The sequence below is a fragment of the Mustela nivalis genome (assembly GCF_964662115.1).
Source record: "Mustela nivalis genome assembly, chromosome: 20".
NCBI classification, from domain to species: domain Eukaryota; kingdom Metazoa; phylum Chordata; class Mammalia; order Carnivora; family Mustelidae; genus Mustela; species Mustela nivalis.
The window spans coordinates 28,935,504-28,958,269 of NC_139039.1; the positions used below are offsets into that span (position 1 = coordinate 28,935,504).

Genomic DNA, 22,766 nt, shown 5'->3' on the forward strand with positions numbered 1-22,766 from the left:
ATATTATATGTATTTGGTTGTAAAGATATCAGTAGCCTTCAAGCCCCAGCACATTTTAACTAGTGTGGTTAATTGCTTTATTGCTGTGGTCGTATCAGAAGTTGGAATCAGCTTTATCTTGGTCAGACTTCCAAATGGGTTCTGACAAGGACACTCATAAATAATGAAAATCAGTTGCTACAATTAGCTACAAATCAAACTGCTTATCAGAGAGATTTGAGTAAGTATCTGAACAAAAAATATGTCATAAAAAAAAAAGAAGGATAAAAGAACCCTGGAAGAGTGAAAAACTGGGCAAGTTTTATGAATTAAGGCATAGTATTATCAGTAGTTTTTAAATAATTAGTGTAGCTTGTACTCACAAAAGTAAATCCAGAAAAGGTCAATGTCATGGACAGTTAATGGAACAGTGGTGGAAGAACTTACCCACTGTTTCTTATACATCGCATTTTAAATGGGGAGAGAGTGGGGAGGGGTCTAAAACAGTTACACAGCACCATTAACCATGGTGACTTTTCAAAACAAGAATACTAAATAATTGTTAAGGGGTGAAAAGGGATGATAAGACCCTCTGCATCTTTCCTCTACTTTGGGAGGTGCCCATTGGAGAATACAAATAAGAAGGAGGTTAAAAGCAGTTAAAAACTCCTTTCTAATCTCTGAAATGCAACTGAAAGTATCTTCCACATTATCGACTTTTACACTGTTAACATCTTGATGCAAAAATCTATGAGGGGAGGGACAGCGGAAAGCTGTCTTCAGTATCTGTTATCCAGGTATGTAAACACGGTTCATTTCGCACATAAGTATATCCAAGGTACCGTCCCTGTGAACCCATATGTGTGTCCTGAACTCCTTCAACATCTGATGCTCTGAAATCAATGTCTCCCAATAATTCAAAACTCTCATAGGCTCTTTCTGAGATGCAAGCTGGAAAACAGGTAGAAGCAGAGAAGCCCCTGTTAGACTGCTTCCCTGGATTGAAAGTTGGCTTTCATTTCCTCTAGGAAAGAACATTAAACCCAACCTCCACTCGCTAGCTCTGCTCAAGTCACTTTACTCTTCTATTTTTTCATCCTTCAGGGCTCTGGTGACTTGTTTTAAGAGACCCTTTCCGTAAATGTGACTGCCATAAAGCAAGGCTAATGAGAACGGCTTACAAAATAGACACCTGGACAAATGTAATTAACAATTATAGAGAAATGTACAATTTGACCATGAGCAGAGGATCTTTTCCAAACTAGAACACCGCTTCACCACCAACATTGACTTTTCCCTTTCCTTTATTCAAAAATATCTCTAGCCCAGACCTGCCTCAGAGCGTCGGCCCTATTGTTACCCGTCCCCTCTTTGGTTTTAAGGATTCTTGCTTGTGGGATCCCTTGTTTTAAGGCAAACACCCCTGGGGAGATCTAGCGATCAAATGAGAATAGATTAGTTCTAGCGCGTTATTTCCCACAATCTATCAGTGCTAGCAAGATGGGCCATACTTATGGAAAACAAATGCAGTTTCGACAAACAGAGAGGTAGAGAGAAGAAAGGTTTCTGACTCGGGGAAGAGAGACAGCTGGTGGAAGGATCGTGGAGGTGGGAGGGCTGGGCTGGGGGAGCCCTCCTCGGGAGGGCTTTCGGGCAATGTAGAAATGTGCAAAGAGAAAGGCAGAAAAGATGCTTCTGGAATTAGCTAAAAACTTGACCATCTTGCTTTGGCTTCAAGAAAAACAAGATATAAGGATACACTTATTCTTATTTTCCAGGGTTCCTCCAGATTGTGTTCTTTGCACTGGTTCTAACTGGTTCTTAGTTTCCTTCTCTGCCTTTTAGAATCTTTATGTTAATTCTACTGAGCTGAAACTGGTGAAATGAGTATTTATCTCCTACACGTTGAATTTTGGTAACCTTGGCAGTAGGGCCAACCCAGAGTTTCCCACTACAATTTGAAGCATTACCCAAACAATAAATTGCAGCCAGAATAAAGTATACCTGAGCACGAGTCATTGTGATTACAAGGCAAGGTTAGCTTGGAGTGAATTAGGCATTTGAGTTTTACGACACTCATAAATTTGAAAATCTATGAAAAAAACTGAATCAACACAACGTAGGCAGGTTGTATCATTTAAAAAAAAAATTCACACTTTCAAAAAGGGAGGGAGGGTCTGTGACGAAGTGGGTAGGACCAGATAAGAACAAATGTTTCAGGTTAAGGTTGGCACCGAGCAAAGTTACCCCTTCAGGAAAAGAAAAGGATGGAAATAAATGGTTTAGCTGCTTGGCCTTTTTCTCACACCGCATCTATCACCTGGTCAGAGCCGGGAAGGATTTTTCAAAGCTCAAGGCCAAGGGATATTCTCCAGGAAGCAAGACATCCACTATCTCTGTGTGAGTGGAAAAGAAACAGACTGTACTTTTGGGTGGTCCAGTTCTGAACTCACGGGATTCTCTTCCCATCCAGAGTCTAGAATTCTCCAGATTTTGCTTCTCTCTCTTCTTTTTTTGTTTTTTAAACAACTTTATTATTGAGACATAACTCATAAAACATATATTGTGTCCATTTGAAAGGTGCAAGTCAGGCGCCTGGGTGGCTCAGTGGGTTAAGCCTCTGCCTTCCGCTCAGGTCATGATCTCAGGGTCCTGGGATTGAGTCCCGCATCGGGCTCTCTGCTTGGCAGGGAGCCTGCTTCCTCCTCTCTCTCTGCCTGCCTCTCTGACTACTTGTGATCTCTCTCTGTCAATTAAATAAATAAAATCTTAAAAAATAAAATAAAATAAAATAAAATAGAATAAAAGGTGCAAGTCAATGGCTTTTAGTATATGCCTGATGGTGTGTAATTATCACCACAACTTTAGGACAAGTTTATCACCCCCCAAAGAAACCCATCATCAGCCACCTCCCATCGTCCCCCTTACCCACTCATCCTCGCCCTAGCCCTAGGCAACCACCGATCCACTCTCTGCACTACAGATTTGTTTATTCTGAACATTTCAAATAAAAGAGACCCTACTGTGTGTGGACATCTGTGACTGGCTTCTTTCACTTAGCATAATGCTTTCAAGGTCTATTCCTACTTTAGTATATATTAATTTCATTTTTAGGGTCAAATAGTATGCATTGGGATGGAATATATCTAGAATAGGGAAAAACTTAGCAGGTCTGACTCCACATGGCTCTCAGATTGTGCCCACAGCCCCAAGATAACCTCTGGACTTCAGGGGCTGAATTTTGCCTCATTCTGATGTTAAGTCTCTGTCCCAAAATGAACATGGGTGAATGTTACATCTATGTTACATCTGTATCTTTCCTCAGGGATAACCTAAGCTTCCCCGCAGCTCTTTTTCATCAATGTAGATGTAATCTGAAGCCCTGTGATTATAAAAAACCTGTTCTGTCCCGCCCCGGGGAAGCAGACTTGAGCTTGCTGTCCCATCTCCTCCTCTGGCTGCCTCTGTAATGGACAGTTTGCTTGCTCCACACCTGATGTCTCTGTGGTTGGCTTTGCTGCCCATCAGGCACATGGACTTGGGTTCAGTTACATATCCACTCATCAGTTAATGGACGTTTGAGTTGTTTCTACTTTTTGGTTATTATGAAATACTGTTAGGAATATTCGTCCATATATGTCTTTGTGAGAGGCATCGCTGAGTCATAGGGTAGCTCTAGGTGTTATTTTGGGGGAAGCCTGTCAGGCTGTTTTCCACACTGGCTGCACCATTTTACGTTCCCCTTCCAGTGTATGGGGGAGCGGTCCTATTTCCGCGTATCCTCACCAGGACCTGTTATTATCGGTAGATTCCTGTATTACGCAGCAAGTTTGCAATGGGGAACTGGGATGTAGGTCGGTGGTATTGAAATTGGGGGGACAAACTAAGAACTGTTGTTCCTTTCAAACAGTAGTTGACTCTGGGGGCCTGCTCTGTGAATTATTATCATTTTATGCTATTATTTTTTCTTTGCTTTCTATTATGCGGATTTAGTTTTTGAAAATGGTTTTCTACCAAAATGAAAACCGCTCTTCAGCTCAGAGAGTCCACCTTTGAGACCAAAATCACCTGCTCTTAAACATACATGGACCAATAACGATTCCCATGGCACTGTTGCAAAAATTAAAATAACTGGAATGCTTACCAGAAGGGAATGGCTGAATACATTATATGTTGCCCATGCGATGGAACATTATGTGGCTAGCATCAACAGTGAGTCTGGACCTATATCTTTGGATCTGGAGGGAAGCCCATTACATATATTTTAAGCAAAAAAAAAAAAAAAAAAAGAAAGAAAGAAAGAAAAAAAAAAAAAACCTATACACACACAAGTTGCAGAATGGTGTGTACAGTTTGATTCCATTTTTGGAAACTAAGAGAAAGAACCAACACATTATGTGAGTGCTTATGGTTTTTTTTTTTTAAAGATTTTATTTATTTATTTGTCAGAGAAAGAGCGCGCGAGAGCGAGCACAGGCAGACAGAGTGGAAGGCAGAGTCAGAGGGAGAAGCAGGCTCCCTGTGGAGCAAGGAGCCCGATATGGGACTCAATCCCAGGACGCTGGGATCATGACCTGAGCCGGAGGCAGCTGCTTAACCCACTGAGCCACCCAGGCGTCCCAGTGCTTATGGTTTTGAGCATGAATGAAGGTGAGGAAGGCACGAAAACTGTTGTGATGATCATTTCGAGGGACTGCAAGTGAAGGAAATTAGTGATTTTCTATTTTATAGATTTGAAATTTTACTTTGCATGATCATTTCCTTAATTTAAAAAATAGAGGAAAGAAGAATTAGAGCCTGTCTCCTTTTCTAAAAAAAAAAAAAAAAAAAAAAAAAAAAAAGTACATTTTTTAAAAATTTGCTCTTTAATAGTTCCTATTCAATAATTAGAATTTTAACTTACTAGCTTCTCTCGGAGAAGCTGGCTTTTAACTATCCTTCCTCATTGACTGTAAAGAAGTGAAGTTCTGTAAGAAACATGGGAGCAATGTTTGTCTCTCATTTCCTTTCTGCTCTTTCTTTTGACATACAAGGCTTTCTGAAAAGGAGAACACTCACCCTTTTCTTCTGTAATAGCAGTGCCCCAAACTCAGTTTGGGAAATGGATAGAAGAATCAATATACATTCAATAGACAGAAATAAAATAACCTATAACTCTCTTTAAATATTTTCCTTGGTCATTGTGGCTTTGGATGGGTTATCCCTTCTCAGGCACGGAGTGACGTTCCTCCAAGGGCAGGGCAGAACACAAAACTACAAACTGGGCAAATATTTCTTACTTGATGCTTGTGGAATTAATGTCCCCAGCACCTTATCCGGAGTTCCCTTTTTTGCTGTGTTTGCAAAATGATAAGAAGATCACACAACAATAGAAATGTATGTAACTTTTTCCCCTTTGAGACCTAATGCATATTTTATGGGACAAACCCATTACTTTCACCTTCTTAAGCTAAATTTGTCACCGTTTGAATAGAATACCCATCCTTGAACACACAACAGAAATTTCAATGATGATATAATCTCAACTTATGAGGCCCTACACAAAACTGCATTTTGAGAATTAACTTCAAGTCCCACTAAATACCTGAACTGTTCCACCCCGTGTTATGCTGTATGTAAAATACAAATACCTTTCAGAGCTTGTTCCCTGTGTCTGTTACTGTGATATTAACATCCATCCCCACAGACAGGAAATCTCTAAGTCTTAGAAGACAGAGACCTCGACCACTGTATGTCATAATTATAATCCAGTTTATTACTCAAAACTTAAGTCTAATGGAAGCCATTGCCCGATGGCATTCATCCTGACCTCGGTGGGGAAGGTCATCTGTGTGCCAGTGAGGACAGGAGGTAGGGACGCCACCGTGAACTTGGAGAGGAGAGTGGGAAAGGAACACCCCAAGTAGGTGTGTAGGCAGAGAAAGCGGGGTTAGAATGAATGGCCCAGAGAATTCACATTTTCTTCAAGAGAAGATCTGCAAAGCTCCAGGGGAGGGCAAACCCAGAAACTGAATAGGAAACTTATTGGCTCAAATCAGAAACACGGGGTCACGAATCTGCTGACTTCTAAGGAAGGAGCATCTTTGTAAGCCTGAATCACAAAGGATTTCCGTGTCCACCACGAAATAGTGCCACTTGGATACCTGCGGCCATTTGTAATTAGGGAAATAACCTTCCAATGGGTTTTTATCAAAAGCATTCTGAAATGAATTTGCTTCTTATTTTCGTGTAGTGATTATTTCTCTGGAACAATCCAGGACCCGGGGATGATCACATGGCTCCCGCCTATCTGCGGGTGTTTGAGTCAAACGGCAGTAGGTATTGGTATAAATATGCATATGGCCGGGCGTGAAGCAGCAGGTGCTTAATAATTGCTACTGAAGGCACCGCGGTGATTCACAACGTGGATCCAGAACTGGCCACGTGGCGAGGACCCGATACAAAGTTAGCAGGAAGCCAGGGGGCTCAAGACAGGCCGAGGCAGGAGGGAAGGATTACCCCCACTGTAGCCGGAGGAGGGCTGTAAGCTACATCTATCTACTCATACCTTCTGGTAGGTAATCTACAAAGCAGGTTGGCCGCCGAGTCTGAACGAAGCCCTTGCCTCCTTAACAGCCCAAATTAGTTAACAATCGGTTAGGCAGGGAGGCTAAAAGAGGGAGCTCGGAGGAAAACATGAACATGGAGAGATGATAAACTGAAGCTATTTAACTTGTGTCTTTAAGTACAGAAATGGAAGGTTGAGTAAACATGACTGTCTAAATCCTTTAATCCCGCCGCTGACATTTATAGTGACTGAGAAGGATTAATCATTTTGATCTCTAAATGAATCATTGTAAGTAGTTAATATTTAAAAGTAATAAACTTTGGAGTTGTGGTAATTAGCCTGGTGGATCTGATTAATGCTTCGGATTTTTGTCTTTCTTCATAAAATCCTACTCTCACAAAGGAAAAAAAAAAAAAAAGTTTCCTCGGCACCAGTAAGTATTTCAGAAGTATTTCAGAAAAAGGGTTTCAGATTCCTTTCATTTTTGTGTGATGACAGAGGTGAGGGGGAACACTGGGGAAATGAAAAGTTTGGGGTATAACTGGAAATTCATAGCAGCATAAAGTGCTGAATGGTAAGACCATATGGTCATATTTCTTTTGAAGTCTAGGATCAGTTCCCATTATTCACTATAATGGCATCCAAGACTAAACTAAATCTCGGTCTTTAAAATTAAAAGCATTTTGCTCTTGGCTCTCAAATCTTCCTCTTTCACAATTTCCAACATGCTGGAATGTTTAATATATTTTCATAATGCAAAAAACACAAATAAATAAAATAAAAAGAAGAGGAGTAAGAAAAAAAAAAAAAAGAATGCATTCCACTTCACTCCTGAAAGACATAATTGGTATCTTGAAGTCACGGTTAATACTATTTTTACATCTGCCTGATGCTATTAGTGACATTTTAAAATGATATGTACAACCTTCATGTTCTACATCTAAGAAATATGAATCTAATTCTTTTGACCTCTCTGGAACATACAGCACACAGAAAGATTTTTAAATTATTTATCATTTTCTTAATATTCTAGCAATAAAACCGCTCCCCTCCCCCAAAGTAATCTATATCTAAGAGCTAAAAACGGGCCTTTTTCTATTTGGAAATTGATGAAAATGTTTTCAAGGCACGATCCCTCCCCTTTGCCACCAACTCTTCATTCTCTCCCTCAGCACAATCCTGGATATGTTGTGGATGCTATTATCCTAATGGGCAAAATGTCTTTATCCAGCAAAACATTAGAGTGCAATGCCAGCAAAAGTTGTTTTTAAGAGGATTGTGGTTATGGTTCAGTTGAGACAATGTGCCTCTGCCCAGGACCCGGTGCAATCTCACCCCCTGGCTGAAGCTGGATGTAAGGAGGAAGATAAACCCTAAACTTTCCATATTCAGCTGCATGTGCGGCCAGCTTCCTTTCTTTCTTCTTTCCTTTCTTCTTTCCTTCTCACTCTCTCTCTCTCATCAGTTCTATGAATGGATTTTTGTTGTGTTTACTTTATATACCTTTATCAATACTTTGGAGTAAGATATTGATGAAAGCAATTCGTAAATTACTTTTGGGGGGGGGGCTTCTTTCTAAGCCCCGTCGTCAGAATTGTCGAGGACGTCCTCACTTTATGAATGGATGCACTGTCTTCACGAGTTCTCAGGGGTCAGTACAGTGGACCCTCGAATAACACAAGCTTGAACTGCTTTGGCCCACTTAAATGTGGGTTTTTTTTAAATATATAGTACAGTCCTAGAAATGTATTTTCTCTTCTTTGTGATTTTCTTAATAACATTTTCTTTTTGCTCTAGTTCACTTTCTTTTAAGAATATGGAATATAATACACATAACATACAAGCATACAAGTATATGTTAATTGACTATGTTACTGGTAAGGCTTCTGGTCAACAGTAGTCTCTTGGTGGTTTAGTTCTGGAGGAGTCAAAAGTTAGACGTGGTTTCTCAACTGTGTGGGGCGTCAAGGTCTCCAATACCCACGTTGTTCAAGGGTCGCCTGGGTATATTTTCCCCTGACAACCACACACAGGAAGCCGCGAGGGGACGTGTAAGTCTATTAAGTTATCTGTATCTGAGGAACTGGATTAACAGCCCAACAGAGCATGACATTCAGCGAAGGAGGTTGTCTCCTTGAAAAAATGTGTTCAGGATTCCAACAGGGAAAACCTCTCACCACCAGAGCCTCTTCCATTAATTTTCTGCTTTCCAAGGTGGGAGGAAATCCCCAGGCACCCCACTCGTAGTCACGTGGTACACAAATGCTCAGTGATGGAAGCCAGGACGCGAGCTGTGCCGCGGGGGTACGGGAGCTGGGATTAGCTACTGCCTTTCTCAGACCAACAGGAAAACAGATCACCGTTCCGTGTGTTTACGGACCACTTGAAGGTGCTCTTCTGTGAACCGTTTATTCATGCCATTTCCCCCTGGATCGACTTTCTGTTTTCAATTTGCAAAAGTTACTCTTAGTGTATTAAATGGAGAGACCTTATATCTGTCACATGAGCTGTAATCACAAGCCCCAATATGGCAGTTTTGTTTATGGTATTTTCATTTACATGTAGAATGTTTTAAGTTAAAAAAAAAATTAATCATTCAAGCTTTTCTTCCTGGGTTTTCTCTTTCTTTTCTTTCTTTCTTTCTTTTTAAGATTTTATTTATTTATTTGACAGACCGAGATCACAAGCAGGCAGATACAGGCAGGGGGTGGGGGGGATGCAGGCTCCCCGCTGAGCAGAGAGCCAGATGAGGGCTCAATCCCAGGACCCTGAGATCATGACCTGAGCTGAAAGCAGAGGCTTTAACCCACGGAGCCACCCAGGGGCCCCGGGGTTTTCTGTTTCTGTTAGAAGGGTCTCCCCTATTATCGAGAGGTACACATAGTCTCTGGGCAGGCTGTGCAGATTCACAACCACTTTTTCCTTGCCTTCCTCTGTTATAAAAGCTGGAAAGCAAAAATAGTATATGTTCCCTCTTCTCGTGCCACTAAGCGTAGCCAAGTATAACAGTTCTGAAAAAAGAGATGTAGGAAGACGTCTCTGGGGAGCGAAGAGAAACAGTCCAGAGGAAAGAAAGGCCTTCTCACCTTCGCGCTTACTCTGATTCAGCCAGGAATTATGAAAATGCCACAAACATCTGGGGATCCACAGGACAAAGGCCACGTGCCAACGATGGCGGAAGGAACCTGGGTTCTGGGTGGCATCTTCAGATAAGTATCGACTTATACCCCTGGACTTCTTGTTTTGTCAGGAAAGAACCAATGGTTAGATGTCTAAGCCATTGTTGTGGAAACTTCCTGCTACTTATGGGTCAAGTCGCTCCTCCTTTATTCCATCTTTCAAATTAACTTCAGAATTTTTTTTTTTTTTGCTTTACTTTTTACATTTGTCTTTAATCCATCTTAACTTATTTTTGAATATGCTGAGAGATATGGGTCCAATTTTACATTCTTCCAGATGGATAGCCAGTTGTGCCAGCACCATTTATCAAATCCCACTGAACAGAAAAACCATTTTCTGTTTTATGCTAAATTTCCCTATATACTAGGATCTATGTTTGAAATTTTCGTCTATTGCACTGACGGACTTGTCTTTATTTATGCCAATATCAGACAGATGTGATTATAGTGGCTTCATGTATTTTTCAAAAGATACTTGTTAAGGTCATTTTGTCCTCATTATTTGCCTTTTAAATCTATTTTTGGCTATTTTCAGATGTACTCCTGCATGTGAAATTTAAGACCCCATTCTCCAATTAAAAATAAACCTTGACTTCCACACATGTATTTTGGGAGAAGTGATACTCTTAGGATATCAGTCTTCCCTCCTAAAAACATCGACTGTCTTCCCATTTATTTGGATCTTGTTTTATGTCCTCCAGTAACATTTTATAGATTCTTTCATATTAGGTCCCATACCACTCTTACAAAATTTATTCTGAAGAGTTTTATAGTGTTTGTTGCTGCTGGGATAAGAAGTGTTTTTCTGACTTCCAAATCTAGCCAATTTTTACTTAATAATTACTTAAAAATAGTATTTAACACACACCCGGCATTTTACTAAACAGTTTACATCTCTTAATTCATTTCATTCTCAAGAAACTATAGATTGAAAACTAAACCAAATTCTACAATAGAAGAAAACTGAAGCATAGAGAAATTCAGTAACTGGTCCAAGCCAGTTGCTTGGCCAAGATGTAGTCACTTGCCACTCGGCTAACGAATGGCAGACCTGGGGCTCAAACACAAGTTACCTGGATTCAGAATCTATACTCTTAATTACTGTGCTATATGACCTATGATGTCTATATATTTATCCTGTCTTCATTCAAGTACCAATTTGCTTCAAACTATATTTTTTTAACTTCTAGAGACACATAGATTTTGTATGTATATACTTATTATATAATTAATAGGAGTGCTGATTTTAACTTTTTCCAAAATAGAAATCAATGATTTAATTTTCTTCTCTTACTGCAATTGCTAGAACATCTAAAACAATTTTGAAGATTGATTGTGGGAGAGTAGGTGAGCCTTTCTCATGTTCTTGATTTTAGTTCAAATGGTCCTAGGATCTCACCAGTTAGAAAACTATTTAATTTTTTTGATTGATCTTCTTAGACATGACTAAGATATTTACATGTTTTTTTGGTTCTTGTTTTCCGTAGTGAGTTTAACTTTGATAAGGAATGATTTCTAAATTTTATCCCAAAACTTTTCATCATTTATTGATAAGATCATGTTTTTCTACTCTGATTTATTAATCTAATTATGTCAATAGACTTCCTAACACTAAAAAATCCTCACATTATACCAATAACTACTTGGTTATTAATTGGGCCTAGACCATTATCCTTTTGATACATTGCTTGAATCTTACATGTGAATAGTTACCTAGACTAATTTTTACACATATATTGAGAATTAATTGTGATATAAATAGTCTTTCTTATGTACTATCTTAATCAAGTTAGTATTAAGGTATTAAGGTTATGTTAGCTTCCTAATATGAATTTCAGTACTTTCGATCTTTCGTGGGTATGTTTGTGTACGTGTGTGGTGTTAAATAGCTTTTTGAACTTTGGATTGAGCTACGCTTTGAAGGTTTTATAAAATTCACCTAGAAACATGAAATTCGCCCAAAGGAACTGTTTCCTTGCTATGGTTGCCCTTTCAGCCACTTTTCTAATTTTTTCTGAGATAATTGGTCTTGACAAGTTTTTTCTCCCTGTTTTGAAATAGTTTGGGGTCAATCCTATTTTGCTAAGAAAAAATAAATTCCTCTAGATTTAAACTGTTGTGTGGAACAGTCCCTTAGTTGTTATATGGTCTTCAGTATCTCTGTTTTTGTTCTCATTATTTTTTAATTGGGATCACCAGGGGCTTTCTATTTCCTTGGTCTTTTTAAAGAATCAGCTTTTTGTTTATTTTTAATTTCAGTTTTATCTCGACTCTCTCCCTCCTCCATTTCCTTTGGTTTATTTTTCTGCTATTTTACCCATTTCTTAGCTTCACAGTAGAGCAAATTCCTCTTTGTTGGCTTTTATTCGTTAAATATATTCTTTCACAACATATTCTTCCTATGATTATGGCTTTCTCTGTCACCCATAAGTTTTGAAAGCAGAATGTTCTTTTCCTGGCTTTCTATTGCTTCTTATCATAATCTAGGGTTGCCATAATCCATGGAAGGAAAGAGTTTTTGTTTGTTTATCTTTTGGTTCTTCATTTCAAATTCTACTGAATTATATGATCAAATGTTTTGACTTAAAAAATCTCTACTTTTCTGATTTTTTTGATGTTTCTTTTTGTGGCTAAAAGCACAATTGGTGTCTGCCAGTATTCCGTGGAATTATGAAAATCTGTATCTCTTCCATGTCTGTACATAGACCTTAGCTGAAAATTTTTATTAATATTATATAATCGCTCCCTTATTTTTGTAAACTTTTAGATGGGATGCTGAACCAAAATCTCCCCCAATAAATGTAGTTTAACAATCATTTTTCTCTAATAGTTTTTGCTTTATACACTTAGCTACTACATTATTTAATGTGTGCAGCTGAAGAGTAGGCATCCTCTGTCTTGTGCTGAAAGACATTTGCTCTGTGGTCCCCATTTCCTGTTTGGTGTTTCTAGTAGTAAATTCTGCTGTTTCTACTATTATTACCACCATTCTCGCTCTCCTTGTGTTTCGGTTGGTATTTACTGGATCCGTCTTTCTCTCTTTATTCTCAACCATTCTTTGGCCATTGTAAGTCCATTTATTATAAATGCCAGTAACTTACAAGCCAGTGGAATAGTTCTGTTTGTGTCAAAATTCAGTGCGTTTACATTTCATGTAATATGTAATAAATATAGATTTGCCTGCTTTCATCTTGTTTTATGGTTATTCATGATTTTACTTGTTTCCTCTTTTTCTTTGGAGCAGTTTTTGCTAAATTGATCAGATTGCTATTCATTCCCCTTTTCCCCTTGCTAATTAGGTAGGTCTATTGTACTTTTCTCATTCCGCTAATGATTACCTCCCTTTCCTGACATTCATATTCAAATACATGGTTTTCCTTATTACATGAATGCAAGGTAGCAATTATTTCCCTCCATTAAAACTCTACTCCATGACTGTTTCCCCCTCTCCCTCTTTAGGTGAGATTTTGGAATACATTTACTTGCCTCCCACTCCGGGGTGTTGCCAAGACAAGTGATCGGTTTTAGCTCCTGTCTTTTTTTAAGGTCTCCCTGGTAGTGCTTCTTGTACATTGCCAGTTGCTCTGCCATCATCATTTGGGAATTATCCACATACATATTGCGAAGTTGACTGCTCCTCACTGTTTCCTCTCCTCTACATGGGCGGTGATTGATTCAGTCCGCATCGCTTTCTTGAATCCTTCCTTAGAGGGTGTACATTGCTGATAAGGTCTTTGCTGGTCCCTAACTCTTCTGCATTTAGTCTGAGATGAATGATGTCTTCCCTGCACCGAGGATCCCTGGGTTGCGGTTCTTTTCTCTTCGTAGGTGGTATTGCGTTGCCTCCTACTTACATTGTTGTAGATGAGAAATTCATCGTCTTTTTGTTTCTTTTCTAGGCAACAAGAAAGGTAACTTGTTTTTTCCCTATAGAATCTTATAAAGTATCTTTCTCTCGAATGTTACAAAATTTCTCTAAGATGGGCTTAGGGGCTTATGTGTACCTCTGCAGTGTTTTCTTTTTAATTTTACTTGGAACGTTGTTTCTTGTTTTGAGTTCTTTCTTCTGCTTGATCTTTAAAACTATTAACTTGGATTTCATCAATGAACACATACTCTCCTTCAACGAATCTATTACATTTTTTCATTTGTAAATGACGGCTCCTGACCCATCATGTGGTGGTGGTGGCTGGTTTTGTTGTTGCTGCCTTTTTCCTACTGTGGATTTCTGTAAGCGTTCTTCTACTTTTTTATCTAGGTTCAAGTTCTCCTCTTCCATCTCCATTGCCCATTTTCATTAGCAATTTCCTGATTTGTTTGTCTTGCTTTGCATCCTAACCCACTTTCTGCCTTTTGGGTGCCATTAAACACATCCTGGCTTTCCTCGGGTATCTTAGCAGTAAGTCCTATTAGACTCGAGAGATATTTCTTTCTCCTCCCTCTTTCCTTGGCTGGCACTCTCCCAATATCAGGGTGGTGAAAGGGGCCAAGGACCCCAGCTACTCCCGTAAGGCAACCTTCACTCCCAGAAGGACCATGGGGAGGGAGGTCAGCCTCTCCCTCGTGCCACAAAGTCACAACCTTCTTTCTGAGCTTCACCCCAGGGCTGCATCCCATGCTGAGCTCTCATCTGACCCGAAGGGAAAAACCTGCCTGCCTCAACTTTGTCCTTCACGCCCCTGTAGAATTCTAGATCTCAGAGGCACCCTGGATCACTGCTCAGCACGGAGGAAGGTGGGAGTTGGCTGGGGGTCAGGCAGAGGAGGCATCACTCAAGCCCCGGCATGCTGTATTCCTGGACACATATTTACAGGAAAACTTGGACTCTTCCTCTAATGTTCTTTGTTTCATAAAAGAGGGTTATACTTGGTAAGAAAGAATATTTGTAGAAAAGATGGACTCCGGATGCAGCCCAGTAAGCGGGTGCAGCGGTGAAAAATCACGGTCTGTGGGATCTACTGCACTTGAACTGGTCTAAGACCAGCAATGTGATAAGGGAAGAGGCAGAAGCCATGTTTATGAGAGCCAGGGACACTGGGGCGCTGCTGACAATGACAAGTAGGAAGAGAAGAAAAATCCCAGAGCAGCAGGAAGGAAAAAGAATAGTTTCTGGGGCTGGAAGCAAGCTGTCAGGGAAGGCCTGCGGTAAGCCACATGGAGACCTTGATGAGTGGTCATCTTTGTCAATCTGCCTTCTCCTTCCCTCTCCTTCTTGGCAAATTCGTGTTCTAGGTGGATGCCAGGCATGTGTACATACGGACATAACGCTCTCTGGTTTTCAGATATAAAAATGGGGAACTTCCCTCCCATTGCCATTCTATAAATGGAGAGTAAACGGTGGTCTTCCATTTTAAAATTCTGCAACTCCCCACCCAACACCAATTACTGGCTGACTGACTGGCTGACTGGTAAATGTTCTTGGGTTAAGACTGTCTCAGAGGTACTCTTCTCAGGCTCATGGTTCTGGGGAACAAAAGCGTTGCTATTTCCAGACATCACCTTGTTTTCCAAAATCACCCTCATGGACAACACCCCTTGTTGGAGTTGATGAGCATTTTTGTTCAGTTAAGGACACTATGAACAATGTATATAGTGCAGAGAAGAAAAAAAAAAGATCTTTTATTTTATCACTTCTCTAAAACTGTGGGATGATCTTCTGCAGCTGTTTCATGAGAAATGTGTCTCAGACCTGACAGGATAAATTCTCTTCAAAGATGAATCAAAGAAAATAGTATCCAAGAATGCAAAACAAGCCATTGTGACTCTAACCCCATCACACCTACAGAGGGTTCCACAGCTGCTAGAAGAACAACTATTTCCATCACCGAATAAACCACAGGAAGAGATTGAAAAAAAGAGAGAGACAGAGTGAGAGACCTTTGTGAGATCCAACCAAATTACACATTATTGTGAAAATGAAATCATCTCTAGCTTTACGGTATCTAAACAGAACATGTAATTAATGAGAGTCACCTGCCAATCAGGAAAGCCACAAAAAAAAAAAAAAAAAAAGATTAAAATCAAGTTTGATGATAGGCCACAAAATTGGTCCAGAAACATAAAAACATCATATTTCTAGATTTGAATTCTCCATGTAATTGCATGAACAGGCGTTTCTACCCAGCCCTTCCTCTGGCTGGCACAGCTTTTCCCTGTGTCATTCACAGAATAAGTGGATGGAGAATTGACAAGTTGTTTTAAAACTCCACGGACAAGCTAAATTAGCATGATTCTTTGGCATTGTTTCAAAGATCTCTGGCTACTAGCAATATTTTTCATCTTTCATTTTTATTACGTGGATGATGTCAGGACCGGTGGCAGGAAGCACATTTTGTCAATTAAATAATTAATCCCACAGCATCAGAGTCAGTGAGGAAAAATTGACATTTGTCAGGTTCAAAGAAAATGAAAGCCGGGAGGATTGTTCATTATGCTTGCTTGAGAAAAACACAATCTGATCGCAGCCTTTCCTTAGTCATTTCCCTGCTACACTCGCGGCTCCTGCTCCACACACCCCCTGTACGGAACCACAGGAGAGACAAAGTATCTGCAAATCGCCCTCTCCCTCGCCTGCACAGTCCCCCTACCTGGTCACAAATCATCGTTCTCCATCTTATTTCCTAAAGAGGTCTCCCCGTTTCTCTCTATCCACACCAGCAAAACTGGCCCAAATTGACACCAACCAAGCAAAGGGAGATTCTTCCACGGAACTGCCCGTTTTTCTGCTGTGGTCCCTGCCCAGAGAGGTCGGAAGGTGAACACTAGGGCTGGAGCGGCCCAGGTTCAAGTCCCAGCTCCGCTGTCGTCAACCACGGGGTGTCAGACGTCTCCATCTGGGAAAGGAGGGCACTACTGGGAGCCCCCCCACCTGGGGGGGGTCAGATGATCGTGCACATAACCTGGTTAGCGCCACGCCTGGAGCCCACTAAGGAATCAGCATGTTGGCTGTACAGAGCAGGACATTCCAAGTATGTTTTTAATACGGCCTGATTTATGAACATGTCAGGTGGACGGCAGCCCCGTCACACTCCTGCTTTTCCTTTCTCTCCTGCCCTGAAAGCTCTTCTCCCTGCCCCGTCCAGCTGCTCCCGACAAGGGTCCTCCCTCTGCCGCCTCGCTCACTCCCTCTTTCCTCCACCCCCCCCCCCACCTTTTATCTCCCCTCCTTGGCTGGCAAGAAGCTGAGTGATGGTACTCTTTGGGCCCCCAAGAACTTGGTTCCAGGGTTTCCACAGATGGTCCCGCCGTGTCATCAACCACAGTCTGTGCTGGATTAGCACTGCCTAGGAGGTGAAAATTTTAGCTTGCTATTTTTAACCCGTTTAAGCATCCCTTGTGCTGCCAAAACTAAATGCTTGCTTGGGGTGGAGATGAGCCTCCACGCATCACGCCACATGTGCGGAGTTGTTTTTTTTCTTTCTTCTAATGGTATCCCACGATGCCTTTTTTTTTTTTTTTTTCCCCCAAGAGGCACTAAGCAGTTGTTTTTGTTACAAAAAGCAAGACTTCACACTGGGTTCAGATTGCATGCATTTCACAGTACCTATGCGTTTTTAAATGTGTCCTGATAATCTATGTCAGCTGTGTAGACAATATGAAAGAAAAGAAAAAATCAGGTTTGGAATTACCAGACATGGTACAATCACTTCAAGTCCCTTGGCTTACCCGGGGAATGCATCTCAGATATGTGTTTTAGATTGTCCCTTAAAAACTGGATTTTAAAATGTTAAGCTGCTTTGTCCCCTTTTATAAACTAAGATACCTGTAATATTAGTAAGACCTGCTTTTGGGGGGGGGATCTCTCTTTAGCAAATCAAATGAGTCTTCTTGAGATAAACTGATTTGGGTGAGTGAATGCTATTTCAGTCTCGTTAGGATGGCTCCTTCCACAAAGTAGAGAAGAAAAGAACCATGGAAAATTTCCAAAGTTTTGAATGATTTATTGCTTTATTACTTTTTCTTAAATTTGTTGCTGCTTAATATCAAACTGTTAGTCACACTGTTTGTATGGTGACTGGAAAAGAATGACTATATTCTTTATATTTGAAGTTAAATTTATTTTACCTCATTTCCTGACTAAATGAGCTAAGGGATGCTAAGTTCTATGCAGACTGATGAAGCAAGTCAAATGTAAGAGGATTTTATCTTTATTAGGAGTAATCTTGCCCCCATCTCAAAAATGTTTTAGAAGAAACATCATAGAACTACGGACGCCACATTTAAAATAAGCTATTGTCTGAAAGCATGGAAATTGGTAGGTCTAAGATTGTGAAGTAGAATTATAGAAATCATTACTCTGCTGGTAGAATAGGCAGGCAGCAGACAGGGCATAAAAATGGTCAACAAATACATGTGAATGACCAAACCGTCATGGATTACGAGAAGCCAGGATGCTTTAAGGCATAACTTCAATGTTCTAGATTGCCTCCCGTAGTAGGCTCTTGTCTTCAGAGCCGGACAGGCTGCGTGGCTCGTGAGATCATTCAGAATAAGTTTCTTCCTTTCTAATGAGTTAACAGGGCTTTTCTCATCATTGTCCCTCCCCCCCTGTGCATCAGTTCCAACTGCAGAAACAATGCGTGTGACACCTTCATGAGATGATGAGGGAGCCCAGGAGACCTGGGCGTCCAGTTGATGCACACACGGGGGTTGTGAGTGCACTGTACACACTGTGTACAGTGATTCCCTCCATATGTCAGCCCCCTTATCTGGGGTCAGTGTGCCTTTGGGTGGCCTTCTATCTTTGCTTTGGAATACAAGGTAACCAACTCATAACTCAAACATCTGAATCAGTGATAAGCCATGAACTTGGAAAATCATCACGTCACCTCAAGTGGGGTTAGAAAAAGCGACAACTACAAGTTGGCACCACTGAAGAGCTCCGTGGTTTCTGAGAACCATGACCTACCTTGTCTGGTGTATTCGTCTGCCTCTCTGTGAACCAAATCCTTTACTCTGTTTCCGTAAAGCAGCCGCGAGGAATCATGATCAAAAGCTTTCAGGGTTTCACTGGAACTATAAGACTTCTGTGTGGGTACCCTACACTCTTCCTTGTCCGCTGAGGAGCTGGTGTACCGCCGCTCTTTCTCTCGACGGCTCTTGGTCAGCGAGCAGTAAGGCCTACGTTCTTTCACATCCATACTTCATTCCTTCTGGGTGCACATCAGTCCTGCTTGGCACAGATGACACTCAGGGTTCAACTCTCATTGGCCTCTCTGCGAAGATAAAAGGTTTGCATAATTTCAGCATAACCTTCATCAAAACACGGACTACCTTACATCCCTCTCAATCTGGAAAATGGCGGAAAGTAATACTGTCGTCGATCTAGAAAACTTGCTTTCAACAGCAATAAAAAAAGAAAATTTGTGAAATCACTGTAAAATAGCCTGTATGACGAGGAAGTAAGGCATACTTTCTGAGAGTTATGGACACCTGCTTAGGCTAGTATAACTGATTTTTCACATTAATACAAAACATTAATCTCAAGATCAGATTTCAACACAGAAGCCAGCTCAAAGTTGGCCTTGATATGTTGGTTAAATTTTCCACAATGGGGCAATTTTCTCTTATCACATTTTCTCCATTCACAAATATATTTCCTTTCTTTTTCTTATAAAAATGTATATTATTTTATTTCTTTTGATTTTTTTTTTTTTTAAGAGCAGGAGCCAATTGGGAGATTCTTGGAAGAGAACCTTTGTCAAATACCTTGGACATTCTATTAATTTTTGCAAGGACTTTTTCTTCTGCTGGCACAATTTTCATGTTTCAAGGACCTAAACATCTTCAACTATGGAAACGCAGATCCTTCTCTCCTAAAAATGCATTTTCCTTTCTAGAAAATGAATTTAATCTGCCCTATCCCAGGGGTGCCAGGTTGGCTCAGTCAGTTAAGCATCTGCCTTGGGCTCAGGTCATAATTGTGGGGTCCCAGGATGGAGCCTACCTCGGGCTCCCCATTCAGTGGGGAGCCTGCTTTTCTTTTACCCCCTTTCTGTGCTCTTTCTTTCTCAAATAAATAAAGAAATCTAAAAAAGAAAGAAAGAAAAAAAGAAAGAAAACCTGTGCTCTTCTTATTTTAAGGCAATTCAAGTAGCTAATTTGATGGGGTAGTTTTTGCAACTTCCGGTGACAAGATTAAGGAAGAAGGAAGAAGGTGAGTTATGTTTCTTTGCTTAGCAACACCTTTTTTCCTGATTTTGTCAATGGACAGGGGTCAAAGGGACTGCGCCTAAGGAGGGATGGTGGCCCAGGGCTAGTCAGAATTTCACTTTTAAAATTTTTTAAGTTTATTTATTTATTTAAGTAATTTCTACACCCAAAGTGGGATTGAACTCAAGCCCCTAAGATCCTCCATCACTCTCCTCTGAGCCAGCCTAGCACGCCTAATCTGCATTTTAAATGATCCTCCTTTGATTTTTTTTTTCTTTCTCATTTGATCTTTCTCTTAAATCTGAAGGTCCCCAAAGGCCTTCAGTGTTTGCTCTCACCCCACTCCTTCTTTCCTAAATCCACTTTTTACTGGAATGATTCCATAATCAACTTGAAACAAATGACTTCTGGTGGCCCCCGATCCTCTCTTTGGTTCTCCAACCTTGGGGCTGTAACTTCTTTTTAGAGATTTTCTCCCATGGAGAATCCTTCTCCCAAGGAATTTCTCCCCCTCTCTTGATCCTTGGCTATCATCATGCCCGTCACGCCTCTCTTTCCTGTGCTTTCAACATGAGGTCTCGGGGCTGACTCCGGCTCTCCCACATGGGTTCAGTTTACATCTACACTGTCGAAAACTCTCTGTTCTGTCTGAGCAACATCATGAGTCCTCTACCTTTCACTTTCCGACTTCTGCCTTCCATACAGCTAGAAGGAGGGGGTGACATTCGGAGCTGGAATGATCACAGAGCTCCAGAGCCTTTGCTCGGAAAAGCCGGATGGCTCCTCCTGCTATCTCTTGAACAGAACTGTATCTTCTATTCCTACTGCCCGTGAAGGTTCCCTCACATGGGCTTCCACATTTCTCCACCACGGACCTGAGCCGGGCTCTTAAGCGTAGTTGCTAATATTTACCTTGGCTGTTGAAACACATCTTGACTTCCCTACCCTTTTCTGATTTTCCATGAATCTGATTAAATTAAAAAAAAAAAAAACTAGGATGTTTTCCCTGACCTCTTCTGATTCATTACCCTATTATTCTCTTAACACATTCTTCCATTAGCTCTCAATAGAAATTGAATTTTTTTTTTATTGTAGCTCTCCTTTGAGTTTAAAATAATAAATAATTTCAAGATACAGTAGTAACAGGGCATAGTTATACGACATGGTTTAAACAACACACCGATTCACTCTCTTTGTTCCAGGGAAAACAAAAGTTACTTTAGGTCAGTATTTATTGACCTAAATATTATGTATTCTGCTCTCTTCCACGTGCTGAGGACGCACCATTAAATGAAACAATGTCCCTGCCCTCATGGAGCATATATGTAGTGTGGAGAATCAAGGACATTCTTTCTAACAATGAATGTGTGTGTGAGTTCAAGAAAAATCTCGTTTCCAAAGCGATCTCGATCTCTTAAGAGAAAGGCCATATCCACTCTGGTAACTAAATGACCAGTGAAAAGCTTTCAGCTGGGGAGCCTGGGTGGCTCAGTCGGTTGGGTATCTGCCTTTGCTTAGGTCATGATCCTGGAGTCCCAGGATCCAACCCTGCCTCGGGCTCCTGCTCAGCAGAGAGTCTGCTTCTCCCTCTCCCTCTGCCCCTCCCCTGATCATGTGCTCTCTCCCTCTCTCTGTCTCCCTTTCTTTCTCTTGCTTGCTAGCTCTCCCTCAAATAAATAAATAAAATCTTATTTATTAAAAAAAAAAAAGCTTTCCATTGACCATAAATACCTTAATTCAAGCATTCTTAGTAATAGAACTTTGGGTCTTGAAATTATTATACAATTTCCAGTTCTTGCCTTGGGTTAACATCTATTTTAAAATAGGTGCTGCTAAATATATACATATGTATGCATTTTTATGCTTTAAAAACGGACTGATTGAAAAAACAAACAAACAAACAAACAAAAAAAAACAAAAACCAACCAACCAAACAAAAAAATGTACTATTGAAGCCAGAGGAAATTGCCTTTTATTTATTTATTTTTTCTTTCCTCCACTGTAATTTTGCTTCAATTAGACCAGGCTCTGGTGAACTCTAGTATACCAACCAAATATCACCCATCACCTGTTTTTCTAAATAAAGTGTTTTTTTTTAAATTTTATTTATTTGACAGAGATCACAAGTAGGCAGAGAGAGAGAGAAAGAGAGAGAGGAGGAAGCAGGCTCTCTGCCGAGCAGAGAGCCTGATGCGGGGCTCGATCCCAGGACCCTGGGATCATGACCTGAGCTGAAGTCAGAGGCTTTAACCCACTGAGCCACCCACGTGCCCCTGTAAATAAAGTTTTATTGGAACATAGTACATGTATTTATTTATGTATTGTCCTTTATTTATGTATTGTCCTTGGCTGTGTTCATGTTACAAAGGCAGGGTTGAATGGTTGCAACAGAGACTGCAGTGAACTGAATTGTGTCTTTCAAAGAGATACATCAAAGTCTTAATGCCTAGTACCTGTGAATGCGACCTTCTGGCGTTCATAGCGGCAATTGAGTAAGCATGCGGTTAGATTAGATTAGGGTGGGTCCTGAATCTAATGATGTCATTAGACCCCTAAGTTTAATGGTGTCTCTCTAAGAGACAAGAGAAGAAGATTTGGATACAGACACATATAGACAAATAGGAGAGCAGACCATGTGAAGACAGAGGCAGAGGCTGAGTGTTGCAGCGATTAAGCCGAGGAATGCCAAGGGCTGTGACCAAATGGCAAAAGCTAGGAGAGAAACATGGGCCAGACTCTTCCCGAGAATTTCAGAGAAAGCACGGCACTGCCCATACCTTCATTTTCATACTTCTTGCCTCCAGAACTGAAAAGATAAACTTCTGTTGTTTTAAGCCCCTGAGTTTGGGGTAGTTTGTTACTACACCCTAGGAAACTAAAGCAGAGACTTACTGGCCTGAGAAGTTTAA

The 22,766-nt window shown here is 40.6% G+C and overlaps 1 protein-coding gene across 3 annotated transcripts in view; it reads right to left on the minus strand.

Annotated features, from left to right (window-relative positions):
• The window catches only part of TENM3 (teneurin transmembrane protein 3), a 2,451,411-nt gene that overhangs the window by 407,775 nt on the left and 2,020,870 nt on the right, over positions 1 to 22,766 (minus strand). For all 3 annotated transcript variants that reach the window (XM_082715814.1, XM_082715812.1, XM_082715813.1), the window contains one exon: positions 18,614 to 18,920. In XM_082715814.1, the coding sequence (XP_082571940.1) occupies positions 18,614 to 18,845 (232 nt within the window). In that variant the 5' untranslated portion in view covers positions 18,846 to 18,920. The remainder of the gene's footprint in view (positions 1 to 18,613; positions 18,921 to 22,766) is intronic.